Raw genomic sequence first — 15,098 nt, 5'->3', positions numbered from 1 at the left:
AATACTTATTTGTATGAACAGACCTATATATATATACCCCCATCATAACCAATATAACCCAAATACAGCTGTAAAATAATACATCTACTAGCATACTGGGTCTGCTCTGTGTAATAAACTATTCTAACCATCATAACCAAAATAAATTAATAATAAACTAACCATTCTAATCATCATAACCAAAATAAATTAATAATAAACTAACCATTCTAACCATCATAACCAAAATAAATAATAAACTAACCATTCTAACCTAAATAAATGAATAATAAACTAACCATTCTAACCATCATAACCTAAATAAATGAATAACAAGCATTTCGCTACATCCACCAAATGTGTATGTGACCAATAAAAATGTGATTTGAATAAAGTAACCATCCTAACCTAACATTTTTTTTTATAAACTAACCATTCTGACCATCATAACCGAAATAAATTAATAATAAACTAACCATTCTAACCATCATAACCGAAATAAATAATAAACTAACCATTCTAACCATCATAACCTAAATAAATGAATAATAAACTAACCATTCTAACCATCATAACCTAAATAAATTAATAATAAACTAACCATTCTAACCATCATAACCTAAATTAATAATAAACTAACCATCCTAACCTAAATTAATAATAAACTAACCATCCTAACCCAAAAAACCCAGACCCAGCTGCATGTGGTCTGACTGTCTGATTGAATTATTCATACGGTGGCTGTCTGGAGCACGCATGTTTAAACACACACCTCACATCCCTCCTCTACCCCTCCCTTCTAGTCTCCTGTGTCGCTCCTCTCCATCTCTCTGCCGGTCTGCAGCGTGCATGTTTAAACACACATGCAGGAGGATGAAGTAGCTTGTAGATGCTCTGCCCAACCCAACACACGAGCAGAACAGGGTTGAGTAACCCTGGAGCTGTGTGAGCTTAAGTGCCTTGCTCAAGGGCTCAAAGGCAGTATGTAGGACATGGGATAGAGGCCACTGCCAGCAGCCCTCCGGCTGTCTGCTCACTCCCGGCAGATATTCCCCATGAGCCCTGGGATCTGATTTGGCAACCCTCCGGTTACTGGCCCGCTTCATATGCAGGATAATGACAGATCAGTTTTTTTTTTTACAAGGACAGTTATGAAATATATAAAATAAAAATATAGTACCAGTCAAAAGTTTGGACGCACCTACTCATTCCAGGGTTTTTCTTTATTTGTACTATTTTCTACATTGTAGAATAATAGTGAAGACATCAAAACTATGAAATAGCACATACAGTGGGGAGAACAAGTATTTGTTACACTGCCGATTTTGCAGGTTTTCCTACTTACAAAGCACGTAGAGGTCTGCTAATTTTTATCATAGGTACACTTCAACTGTGAGAGACGGAATCTAAAACAAAAATCCAGAAAATCACATTGTATGATTTTTAAGTAATTAATTTGCATTTTATTGCATGACATAAGTATTTGATACATCAGAAAAGCAGAACTTAATATTTGGTACAGGAACCTTTGTTTGCAATTACAGAGATCATACGTTTCCTGTAGTTCTTGACCAGGTTTGCACACACTGCAGCAGGGATTTTGGCCCACTCCTCCATACAGACCTTCTCCAGATCCTTCAGGTTTCGGGGCTGTCGCTGGGCAATACGGACTTTCAGCTCCCTCCAAAGATTTTCTATTGGGTTCAGGTCTGGAGACTGGCTAGGCCACTCCAGGACCTTGAGATGCTTCTTACGGAGCCACTCCTTAGTTGCCCTCGATGTTTGTTTCGGGTCGTTGTCATGCTGGAAGACCCAGCAACGACCCATCTTCAATGCTCTTACTGAGGGAAGGAGGTTGTGGGCCAAGATCTCGCGATACATGGCCCCATCCATCCTCCCCTCAATACGGTGCAGTCGTCCTGTCCCCTTTGCAGAAAAGCATCCCCAAAGAATGATGTTTCCACCTCCGTGCTTCACGGTTGGGATGGTGTTCTTGGGGTTGTACTCATCCTTCTTCTTTCTCCAAACACGGCGAGTGGAGTTTAGACCAAAAAGCTCTATTTTTGTCTCATCAGACCACATGACCTTCTCCGATTGCTCCTCTGGATCATCCAGATGGTCATTGGCAAACTTCAGACGGGCCTGGACATGCGCTGGCTTGAGCAGGGGGACCTTGCGTGCGCTGCAGGATTTTAATCCATGACGGCGAAGTGTGTTACTAATGGTTTTCTTTGAGACTGTGGTCCCAGCTCTCTTCATGTCATTGACCAGGTCCTGCCGTGTAGTTCTGGGCTGATCCCTCACCTTCCTCATGATCATTGATGCCCCACGAGGTGAGATCTTGCATGGAGCCCCAGACCGAGGGTGATTGACCGTCATCTTGAACTTCTTCCATTTTCTAATAAATTGCGCCAACAGTTGTTGTTTTCTCACCAAGCTGCTTGCCTATTGTCCTGTAGCCCATCCCAGCCTTGTGCAGGTCTACAATTGTATCCCTGATGTCCTTACACAGCTCTCTGGTCTTGGCCATTGTGGAGAGGTTGGAGTCTGTTTGATTGAGTGTGTGGACAAGTGTCTTTTATACAGGTAATGCATTAAAACAGGTGCAGTTAATACAGGTAATGAGTGGAGAACAGGAGCTTTTCTTAGAGAAAAACTAACAGGTCTGTGAGAGCCGGAATTCTTACTGGTTGGTAGGTGATCAAATACTTATGTCATGCAATAAAATGCAAATTAATTACTTAAAAATCATACAATGTGATTTTCTGGATTTTTGTTATAGATTCCGTCTCTCACAGTTGAAGTGTACCAATGATCAAAATTACAGACCTCTACATGCTTTGTAAGTAGGAAAACCTGCAAAATCATCAGTGTATCAAATACTTGTTCTCCCCACTGTATGTAGTAACCAAAAAAGCCTCAGAAATTGCAACCCAAATAAATGCTTCACAGAGTTCAAGTAACAGACACATCTCAACATCAACTGTTCAGAGACTGCATGAATCAAGCCTTCATGGTCAAATTGCAAAGAAACCCCTACTAAAGGACACCAATAAGAAGAAGAGACTTGTTTGGGCCAAGAAACACAAGCAATCTGTCCTTTGGTCCGATGAGTCTAAATTTGAGATTTTTGGTTCCAACCGACGCAGAGTAGGTGAATGGATTATCTCCGCATGTGTGGTTCCCCCTCGTGAAGCATGGAGGAGGTGTGATGGTGCTTTGCTGGTGACACTGTGATTTATTTAGAATTCAAGGCACACTTAACCAGCATGGCTACCATAGCATTCTGCAGCGATACTCCATCCCATCTGGTTTGCACTTAGTGGGACTATCATTTGTCTTTCAACAGGACAATGACCTAACACACCTCCAAGCTGTGTAAGGGCTATTTGACCAAGAAGGAGAGTGATGGAGTGCTGCATAAGATAACCTGGCCTCCACTATCACCCAACCTCAACCCAATTGAGATGGTTTGGGATGAGTTGGACCACAGAGTGAAGGAAAATCAGCCAACAAGTGCTCAGCATATGTGGGAACTCCTTAAAAACTGTGGGAAAAACATTCCAGGTGAAGCTGGTTGAGAAAATGCCAAGAGTTTGCAAAGCTGTCATCAAGGCAGAGGGTGGCTACTTTGAAGAATCTCAAATATAAAACATATTGATTTGTTTAACACTTTTTTTGGTTACTACATGATTCCATGTGTAATTTAATAGTTGTGATGTCTTCACTACTATTCTACAATGTTGAACATAGTAAAAATAGAGAAAAACCCCTGAATGAGTAGGTGTGTCCAAACTATTGACTGGTACTGTATATTGAAGAAAATCCAACTGTGTGGGTGGGAAATTACTACTATTTCATCACCACCGTCAGACCCCTACGGTTATAAGTGGGACATGAGCACTGAACAGAAGGCATTGTCACCAAAGCAATGTCCTAGGAGTAAAATTACAAGAAAATGTCACAAAGGTAATCACCAGGGCCCAGTTTTCCTAAAGTTAACTATCTGGATTTCAGTTATCAGATAGGATTACATGCATAGAAATATAATGAATAGAACGGTAGTTCAAGTCAATTATTTGCCTATTTCTATGCATTTAATCGTATCTAATTGGCGAAAAAGTAACCTCTGTAGCAGTAAGGACAGTCAGAGAAATAATCACAAGGTAAAGTCACCTCTGTATCAGTGGGGACAAAGTCAGAGCGAGAGATGGCTCCACCTAGTGCCGTATTATTTTCCTGGATAGTGATGTATACTGTATCCCTATACATGGCTCTGGCTCCACCAAGTGGCCATACAGGGATTGACCAGATTCCCAAGCCTATCAGAAGGCAGAGAAGCTTCCTAAAACCGCTCAAATCCTTTCAGATCTACAAGTGTGCCTATAGGGAGTAGGGGCCAGGGGTAGTGCCTTGAGACTAGAGGGCCATTTGGAAATCAACAAACATAAAAAACACAGACACAAGGCTGTGTTCCATTAAGTTTAATTTCTTTGTGATACAAAACTCATCTTTACAGCCCTCCAGAGAAAGCTGGCATTACCTTTATATCAAAATATACATGTTGGAATCAACGTTTGTTAACTATATATCAAAATATACATGTTGGAATGAAATTGAATATTTAATCCAAATCACTGTGGTACAAAAACACTAAATATAGACAGACAAAAACCCTCCCACTGCTTCATGGCATCACATCCTGTTGACCCCTGACCCCAATGAAACCCATAATGGAAAATGAAAGCGACAACCGTTACCAGGAGAGGAATACAGAACTACATCACAGCTATCCACTATGATATCATCAACTAGGTCAACATACAGTATATATTCATGCTTAAAGTACTCTAACAACAGAGGAATTGTACTGTAATTAAACAGAAATGAGATAAGACACCAAATATCACAAATTCAAGGTATAACTCACTCAAAATGACTTTTTAAATCTAGTGGCTGACTGATTAGGTATAAAATGAAAACAAAATCAAATCCCTAGAGGCAGTCTTTCAATTTGGACCATAGAATCAAACCAGTGGGAGAAAAGAGAGTTTAGAACATTGTCTTTTAAACTGACAAGGATTGTTTAAATAGCAGGGGTGGTAGGTACTTTGGTCCTCAATAACATCAACCATCAATAGCTACATGAAACCGCTTATGCTACAGAAGAATCTACAGCAGTCAGTGCCAGAACAAAGGTAATACATACATGTGTTGTAGGCACCAAATATCTAAGGCTGTATGAAATAAAATTGGAGTATTGCATGTGTGTGTGTGTGTGTGTGTAAAATATTAGGGGTGAAGTAGGCACTAAAGACTAAATGCTGCATGATTTTAAGTGGCACCTCTGGAGCAAGAATTAAGACTTGATGCACAGTGACTGGTAGATATCAAACGGTATAGAAAATGATAGAGTATAGAACTACCAATGTTACAAAAATACAAATGGAATGCATAGTGTACATCTAGAAATCAAAAGGGAAGACCACAGCCATATATTTCAAATCAAATTATTGATGTTCAAAGAAAAAGCTTATTTGAGAGTCCTATCGTATAAAATCAATGTAATAGCATGGAAAGGCTAGCCGGCTGGTCTGGTTAAGGCACTAGACTGTTGCTGAAAGGCATTTTGTTAGATCAATATGACTAGTGGTGAAGATCCCAAGAACAGACAGTAGAAACAGAAAACATTAAATGGATTTTTTTTAAAGTATATCAAATGGAAAATATAAAACATTGTAATCTAGAAACAGAAAGACTAGATGTGCATTCTGAAGAGTATAGAAACAGAAATACTAGACGTGCATCTTGGAGAGTTCTGTGAGTTTCCCTCCATAGAAGTAGAACTACTAAAATAAAATATGAACCGATTATATCCATAGTAAACGTAAATAATGATAAAACTTTTTTAAAAGTATAAAGGAATGATTAAGTGTGTCTCGTGTGGAATAAGACTTGACATACAAACGACATGGAAGGCATTCTGATGAACAGGTTTGGTCTATACTCTGTAGTAACTGTGTGTGTGTGTGTGTGTGTGTGTGTGAGTGAGAGAGAGAGAGAGAGATTGTGTTAGATTGTGGATTTGGAGAAAGACACTCTGAGGTGGTGGTTATCTCCCAGGTCATGGTTGTGGAACTCGATGAGACTCTCAACAGCTTCCTCCACTGAGCTCATCTGGATCAGAGCCATCTTACGGTCCTTCCTATACACACACCAGGAAAGAGGATTCCCCATTACATCAAGTAGTGATGCAATAAAGACTAGTACATCATCAGGTAGTGATGCAATAACGACTAGTACATCATCAAGTAGTGATGCGATAACGACTAGTACATCATCAGGTAGTGATGCGATAAAGACTAGTACATCATCAGGTAGTGATGCGATAACGACTAGTACATCATCAAGTAGTGATGCGATAACGACTAGTACATCATCAAGTAGTGATGCGATAAAGACTAGTACATCATCAAGTAGTGATGCGATAACGACTAGTACATCATCAGGTAGTGATGCGATAAAGACCATTCCACCACTGGGTAGTGACGTCATAAAGACCATTACATCGTCGGGTAGTGATGCCACAAAGACTATTACATCAGTAGGTAAAGATGTCGTAAAGACAAGCACATCAATTACCTCAACTAACCTGTCTTAACCTCAACTAACCCGTACACTGACTCGGTACCCCCTGTCTATAACCTCCACAATGACTCGGTACCCCCTGTATATAACCTCCACAATGACTCGGTACCGGTACCCCCTGTATATAACCTCCACAATGACTCGGTACCCCCTGTATATAACCTCCACAATGACTCGGTACCGGTACTCCCTGTATATAACCTCCACAATGACTCGGTACCGGTACTCCCTGTATATAGCCCCCACACTGACTCGGTACCGGTACTCCCTGTATATAACCTCCACACTGACTCGGTACCGGTACTCCCTGTATATAACCTCCACAATGACTCGGTACCGGTACTCCCTGTATATAACCTCCACAATGACTCGGTACCGGTACTCCCTGTATATAACCTCCACAATGACTCGGTACCGGTACTCCCTGTATATAACCTCCACACTGACTCGGTACCGGTACTCCCTGTATATAACCTCCACAATGACTCGGTACCGGTACTCCCTGTATATAGCCCCCACACTGACTCGGTACCGGTACTCCCTGTATATAACCTCCACACTGACTCGGTACCGGTGCCCCCTGTATATAGCCTCCACACTGACTCAGTACCGGTACCCCCTGTATATAGCCTCCACACTGACTCAGTACCGGTGCCCCCTGTATATAGCCCCCACACTGACTCAGTACCGGTACCCCCTGTATATAGCCTCCACACTGACTCAGTACCGGTGCCCCCTGTATATAGCCTCCACACTGACTCAGTACCGGTGCCCCCTGTATATAGCCTCCACACTGACTCGGTACCGGTGCCCCCTGTATATAGCCTCCACACTGACTCAGTACTGGTGCCCCCTGTATATAACCGTGTGTTACTTTTTATTTTAGTCTACCTGATAAATATTTTCTTAACTCTTCTTGAACTGCATTGTTGATTAAGGGCTTGTAAGGAAGCATTTCACGGTAAGGTCTACTACACTTGTTGTATTCGGCGCATGTGACAAATAACATTTGATTTGATCATTAGGTAGTGATGTCAAAAGTGTAGCTGGATGTTTAGACTTACTGGAAGAACTTGAAGGCCGTGACTGAAGCTCCTGAACTGCTGAACAGTGCCTTCAGATCCTCCTCTCCTACTGCAGGACTAGAGAGAAAGAGAAAGCATTAGCAGAGAAAACAACAGGACACTTTCAAACAAAGGGGATGTTGTGTGTGTGTGTGTACGTACGGTATGTTGGAGAGGTGCAGTGTGCCAGAGGGAGGGTAGATGTTGTTGTAGTTTTTGGAGCCAGGCTTCTTAAAACGGTGGAGAGGAGAGGTGGCATAGTCCTTAGTCAACCCCTGGTCCTCATGGCCTTGAATAGGATAGAGTAGAACATGTCATGACACAACAGTAGTGGATGTTAGACGGTCCATACCATCTCTGGGCAGCTGTGTGTTTAGACATGGTAGTGTGTGTACATACCTTCTCTGGGCAGCTGTGTGTTTAGACATGGTAGTGTGTGTACATACCATCTCTGGGCAGCTGTGTGTTTAGACATGGTAGTGTGTGTGCATATCGTCTCTGGGCAGCTGTACGGTGGTGTGTTTAGACATGGTAGTGTGTGTACATAGAGTCTCTGGGCAGCTGTACGGTGGTGTGTTTAGACATGGTAGTGTGTGTACATACCTTCTCTGGGCAGCTGTGTGTTTAGACATGGTAGTGTGTGTGCATACTGTCTCTAGGCAGCTGTGTGTTTAGACATGGTAGTGTGTGTACATACCTTCTCTGGGCAGCTGTGTGTTTAGACATGGCAGTGTGTGTACATACCATCTCTGGGCAGCTGTGTGTTTAGACATGGTAGTGTGTGTACATACCTTCTCTGGGCAGCTGTGTGTTTAGACATGGTAGTGTGTGTACATACCTTCTCTGGGCAGCTGTACGGTGGTGTGTTTAGACATGGAGACACGTAGAGACCGGCCCTGGAGACGCACCCCGTTCAGGTGGCTCATCGCTGAGGAGAAGACAAGCCCGTCAAACACCAAAACACACACGTGCTACTAACTACTTCAACGCACACACAGACGCACGGTCACATACACACAGTACCTAGCTGAGCCTGTGTGCCATCAGCCATCTGGACCAGAGCATTGTCCTTCTTATTGAACAGAATCTTCACTCTCATCACGTCGCCATACACACCTGGAGAACACACAGGTTAAAACACAGCACACACTCCAGACCAGATGCATTTTTCATGAAGAAAATGCATCTTAGTTGTAATGTCAGTGTTGCAATGTGATCGTCTTGATCAACAGCAGACAGACTAGACTACTGTAATGCCCAGACAACAGGTTCTATACCACCACACTACTCAGTTCTGGCCATTGAAATGAAATGACTGATTCATGTAAAGGAGAGCTTGGATTTCTGATTCAGAGACAGACCGACCAACAGCGCAGACAGACCACAACACAAAAACCAGCCCAGGTAACAGATAGTTAGATTCAGTACCAGTTGGTAATTAAATAAATATATAAAGTGAAACAGATTAAAGAATGATAAAATAATAAACATAAATATTTAGGTCAATATAAGGGTAAATGAAGACTGAATGAGGTAGGTACAGTGATGATATAATATTATTGGTAACAGTAGGTAAATGTAAAATCTAAAGTCATAAAGGGAAACGAAAGGCTTATAACATACCAAAGAGAATAAAGAGGCAGTTTGGTGTAACGCTCTTTATAAACAGCAGGGGGAGGTAGAGGAACCAGGGAGGGGGGAGAAAAAGGGAGGGGACAGGGGTAAAGTGGGGGAGGAGAGGAGTCAGGGATGGAGGGATGGAGTCCAGCAGTCAGCAGCCAAGAGGTCCACGGGAGGATCACATGGAGGAGAAAGAGAGGGAGAGGAGGAGAAAGAGAGATAGGGGGGAGAGAGAGAGAGAAAGATGAGAAGAAAGAGTTGGCATAGGAGTGGGTTTTTATAAAGGGCAAAGAGCAGGATGAGATGGGGAGGGAGAGAATAAAAGAAAAGGAGGTAAAGAAAAGAACAAGGTCAGTAAACACAAAAGTGTCTAAAACACTGTCACTATGGCAACACTAGGAGAAAAGAGACATATTAACAATGCAACAGTACAGGTCAGATAATACAGTACAATAACATTGGGGGTGTTTCTATATAAGGACTATTGTGTCTCAGCAACTCAAGAATATACAAAAAGGAAGCCATGAAATGGAAGATAACAGAAGACTGTTAGTTCTAAACTGTGGAGACACACCCATTTAAAGGGCTAAGAGGAAAAGTTTACTATGGTGTGCTTGTACGATAAAGGATGTATACTGGTGTGCTTGTGGGTGAGAGAAAGAATGTGTGGGTAGTAACAGTCCTGACCTCTGGGTTGAGGTTGCTGACCAATAGGACACCAGCTTGTCCTCCTCCACCGCCGAGGGCTTGCAGGCCGAGACGACTAGCGGCCATGCCCCCTGGACCCATACCGAATGACGCCAAGGCACCGGGCATAGACAGACCTAGACACACACAAAGAAACACACATGTTATCTCAAGCACCAGGGCCAACCTGTGCAGCTGGAGTAGACCGACCGATGATTTGACAATGTAGTAATAGCTATGTAATAAACGGAGTAAGAACAGGTTTGTAGTAGGCTACAGGTAGAGTGAACCAGCTGACTGTGTCAATGTCAAATCAAATCAAATTTTATTAGTCACATACACATGGTTAGCAGATGTTAATGCGAGTGTAGCGAAATGCTTGTGCTTCTAGTTCCGACAATGCAGTAATAACAACAAGTAATCTAACCTAACAATTCCACAACTACTACCGTATACACGCAAGTGTAAAGGGATAAAGAATATGTACATAAAGATAAAGATGTGAGGATGTACCTGCAGCCTGCTGTAGAGTGAAGGCCTGGGGGAATCCGTGTCCATAAGGAGATGCTGAGATCAGACCTGGAGACCCTGGAAAGAGATAGAAGGTGGGATAGAGGGAGAGGGAAGGGGAAAAGACATGAGTCTGATTTCAGTGTCAGTTTGACAGTCTCCAGAAGAGCACCCTGGTAGCTACGTGCTAGCTCCTGGTACAAAACAAGTTTGAAAAACACCGGTCTAAAGTGTGTGTGTTACCGAAGGCGGCAGCAGCCATCGCGTGCTGGTCCATTCCAGACTGAGGGTTGTGTTGCTCTCCAGTAGAAAGGTCAGGTCTGGTGTAGTCACGGCTCTTATCGTTGTTAAACTTCACGTTGAGGCTGGTCAGCTTGGAGAAACTCACCCTCAGAGTACAGCAGCCGTTATAGATGTTCTGACCGTCTAGAGACTGCAGAGACACAGAGGGATTAGGGGCGTGGAAGTTCAGGCAAGTCCATTTACAGCATCTATTATTGATGTTCTGACCATCTGGAGCCGGCAGAGAGAGCGAGATGGAGAAATCAAAGTTTTATGGGGGGGGGGGGGGGGTATACATACCATTTTGGTGTGCTGTGCCGTCATGGGGTCAGCGTATTGGACCAGAGCCTGGAACTGGTTGTTCTTAGTGAAGGTGATGATCTTCAGAACAGACCCATACTTGGAGAAGATCTACAGGGGAGAACACCACAGGTTACATCCCTGCTGCAGGCATTTTGACAACAAGCAAATGAAAACCATTTGAACACACTCATGACTAAGAAACATTGGTGGAGTGTGCGTACCTGGTGCAGGACTTCCAGTGTGACAGGGTAGAAGAGGTTTTCTACTATGACTCTAAGGACAGGGCTCTGGGTGGCCATGCCTCTGGCTCCCATCTCTCCCCCTCCAACTGACATGGTAGCACCCATCCCACCCCCCATACTGGTCATGGTAGAGCCCAACATGGTGCCACCCTGGACAGCATTCACCGCCTGCAGTGCTGCCTGGACTCTCTGGAGGGAGGGGGAAAACATTCACTGTTATTACATTGTACTGTGGGCACTATGCTGTAACCTCTGCATATGACAAAGAAACTTTGATTTGACAAATGTGCTTTACAAATGTGCTACAGACATACAAGTTAGTGAGTCTCATATTGGTATGAGTCAATGGTGGAAGTGTCCTCTTACCACTTGGTTAGGTGAGTTGTCGGTCTTGAGTTCCTTGTGGTTGCTGTACTGCATGAATACAGGCTGCTGTCTGATTAGGGGGGTGACCGTAGCGTAGTAGTTCACCATGGTCTGAGCCTGGTCCACAGTGTTCATCTCCAGGAACGCCTACACACACACATACATAAGATCAGCCGGGGAAGGTGTGTGTGGATACCGTGTGTGTGTGCCTGAGTGTGAACGCCTTTAGGGTAAAGGACCTGTAGTGAGTGTGTGAACACCTTTAGGGTAAAGGACCTGTAGTGAGTGTGTGAACACCTTTAGGGTAGAGGATCTGTAGTGTGTGTGTGAACACCTTTAGGGTAAAGGACTTGTAGTGTGTGTGTGAACACCTTTAGGGTAAAGGACCTGTAGTGAGTGTGAGAACACCTTTAGGGTAGAGGATCTGTAGTGAGAACACCTTTAGGGTAGAGGACCTGTAGTGAGTGTGTGAACACCTTTAGGGTAGAGGACCTGTAGTGAGTGTGTGAACACCTTTAGGGTAAAGGACCTGTAGTGAGTGTGAGAACACCTTTAGGGTAGAGGACCTGTAGTGAGTGTGTGAACACCTTTAGGGTAGAGGACCTGTAGTGAGTGTGTGAACACCTTTAGGGTAAAGGACCTGTAGTGAGTGTGAGAACACCTTTAGGGTAGAGGATCTGTAGTGAGTGTGTGAACACCTTTAGGGTAGAGGATCTGTAGTGAGTGTGTGAACACCTTTAGGGTAGAGGATCTGTAGTGAGTGTGAGAACACCTTTAGGGTAAAGGACCTGTAGTGAGTGTGTGTGTGAACACCTTTAGGGTAAAGGACTTGTAGTGAGTGTGTGAACACCTTTAGGGTAAAGGACCTGTAGTGAGTGTGAGAACACCTTTAGGGTAAAGGACCTGTAGTGAGTGTGTGAACACCTTTAGGGTAAAGGACTTGTAGTGAGTGTGAGAACACCTTTAGGGTAAAGGACTTGTAGTGAGTGTGAGAACACCTTTAGGGTAGAGGACCTGTAGTGAGTGTGTGAACACCTTTAGGGTAAAGGACCTGTAGTGTGTGTGTGAACACCTTTAGGGTAGAGGATCTGTAGTGAGTGTGTGAACACCTTTAGGGTAAAGGACCTGTAGTGAGTGTGTGAACACCTTTAGGGTAAAGGACCTGTAGTGAGTGTGTGAACACCTTTAGGGTAGAGGACCTGTAGTGAGTGTGAGAACACCTTTAGGGTAGAGGATCTGTAGTGAGTGTGTGAACACCTTTAGGGTAAAGGACCTGTAGTGTGCGTACGTACCTGGTTCTTTCCCTTCATCATCAGAAGGTTGGTGACCTTCCCAAAGGGCATTCCCATGCTGATGACCTCAGAATCCTGGATGTCCCCGGGCAGCTGGCGCAGGTGGATGACACGCGATGGAGCGCTGGGGCTCCGCATCTCACCTTTGAACTTCTTACTGTCATTACCGTTGGCTACAAACACACAGACACCTTTTTAATTTCTTACTCTTAGCACCATTAACTACTAGAGAACAGCACAGAACATTCTGATTAACAGACACATTACCATTAACTACTAGAGAACAGCACAGAACATTCTGATTAATAGACACATTTCCATGAACTACTAGAGAACAGCACAGAACATTCTGATTAACCATCAGCTACACACACACCTGGGGTCATGATGTAGGAGGAGAAGAGTTCATCAGATCCCCTCTGGAAGAGAAAGGAACATTCACAATGATCATAACCACATACATCATGGAGACAGAGACAGGCCTAGCTGGGTTGTATTCACTAAGCACCAACTGAAGAAAACCCTGAACATGCTCAATAACAAACTTGTTTCCATTTTCTGTTGCAAAAGGTTTTGCTACGTGCACCAACAAATACGACCCGGGTAAATGTATTAAACAGAGTTATGGCTGGAGAGGAGCAGTCTGTCAGACAGATGGTCTTGCTCATACAGACTACAGTTAATGAAACTGCTCTGTGTCAGTCAGTCAATAGTGCTCATGTCTGGAGTGGCCCAGCAGCCTCACTCTATCTCTCTACAATACAGCTACTGTTACAGCCAGGCTAGAAAACTGACTGGGACAGAGAGACAATGAGAAGACACTCATTCTAACAGCACTCAGAGACACAGCCAGAGAGGAGAGAGAGACTTTAACCAACGTTTTAGCACAGAACACAGGGGTAAAGACAGGGAGAAAAAAACAAGGAGTTAAATTGTGAATGAAAAGATGCTTACCTTGGTACCCACTGAGACACTGGGGAGAGAGAGAAAAGGAGGGTTACTCATTTGAGTTACTCCAAAGAGGGCAGGATGCATTTTCCTAAAAGATCAACCAATCAGCAAATCAGTAAATCACTCAATCAACATTTTACATTACATTTTAGATTGATTGTAAATGTAAAAGCTATCAGCAGACTTACTCTATGTCTGTGACGTAGCCAGGTCCCATAGGATACAGATCAGCATCTAACTTGTGTCTGTTGAGACAAAGGGGGGAAAGAGCGGAGGCGAGGAAATGCAGGACGAAAGAGGAAGTTTAGTTACTAACTTTATGAAGTTCATAGTTAGCTAGAAACTGAATTGACTCATGAAAAGTTGCGTTTGTTCACTTCGTTGAATTGTAATGTCCCCTGACCAGCTAATAACCATAGAGTTATTCGACAATTCAACCTAATCCTGAACACACAACATTCGCCTTCCACAAACACGAGCGCACATATGGAATGCGGAAACTAGCTACAAAGACACGTTGATTCAAGATGGGCGTTTTTCTTAAACTACATTTGGCAATACTTTAAAAGGTGGTTATTTTCGTCTACATGAACAAATCTGCAACTAGCGCTTTTATTGTTATTTGCAGTATAATATATATTTTTTTAAACAACCCTTAAGTCTTAACTTCAACTAGTTCGCATCTCTTCCGGACACGCTCACGCGCAGACAATGCTAACTAGCTAGCCTTGTTTGAAAGTCTCACGCATCATCTCGTCTCAAACTAAACGTTAAACTACTAGAAAACACAAATATAGTAAACAGATTGCATAACAACATGGCTGTATATAAAAAGAAATGTAAAAAAAAGTCCAACTACGGTTAGATTATTTCCGTTTCTTTTCGATATGAAACTACATATTTTTCACTCACCCTTCCATCGTTCGATATAATCCACAGGTCTCTGGAGCGGCGGCAGATTTCCTTGATTTTCATACAAAATGGCTGAATACACCGAGGCGTTCGTTGATTGGTCCAGCTACTTGGAAGAACCCTAAATGGGCGGGCACTTACACATAGTATCGCAATTTGATTGGTTCATTAAAGGGTGGGTATAACATTCTCTTAAAGTTCTCGGCCGAAACTTGACCAAAATAACTGTGAAACCATACCAT

The 15,098-nt window shown here is 43.1% G+C and overlaps 1 protein-coding gene across 2 annotated transcripts; it reads right to left on the bottom strand.

Moving 5' to 3' along the window:
• Positions 1-4,448: 4,448 nt before the first annotated feature.
• LOC129859806 (polypyrimidine tract-binding protein 1-like) lies at positions 4,449-14,957 on the bottom strand. 2 transcript variants are annotated; one of them, XM_055929932.1, is made up of 17 exons: positions 14,857-14,957; positions 14,133-14,189; positions 13,948-14,032; positions 13,370-13,412; positions 12,994-13,166; positions 11,702-11,848; positions 11,315-11,524; positions 11,091-11,201; positions 10,752-10,941; positions 10,512-10,586; positions 9,999-10,135; positions 9,315-9,348; positions 8,715-8,807; positions 8,530-8,619; positions 7,854-7,980; positions 7,692-7,769; positions 4,449-6,184 (listed from the first exon to the last, which is right to left on the bottom strand). In XM_055929932.1, the coding sequence occupies exons 1-17, from the start codon at positions 14,862-14,864 to the stop codon at positions 6,052-6,054; spliced, it is 1,791 nt and encodes a 596-aa protein (XP_055785907.1). In that variant the 5' UTR covers positions 14,865-14,957; the 3' UTR covers positions 4,449-6,051. The 2 variants fall into 2 exon arrangements, with proteins under 2 accessions (XP_055785907.1, XP_055785908.1); XM_055929933.1 differs by having other exon boundaries at positions 13,948-13,966; positions 14,857-14,956.
• Positions 14,958-15,098: the final 141 nt, after the last annotated feature.

The sequence above is a fragment of the Salvelinus fontinalis genome, chromosome 7, assembly GCF_029448725.1.
Source record: "Salvelinus fontinalis isolate EN_2023a chromosome 7, ASM2944872v1, whole genome shotgun sequence".
In the NCBI taxonomy this organism is placed as follows: Eukaryota; Metazoa; Chordata; class Actinopteri; order Salmoniformes; family Salmonidae; genus Salvelinus; species Salvelinus fontinalis.
This window is presented reverse-complemented; position numbering and strand designations above follow the sequence as displayed.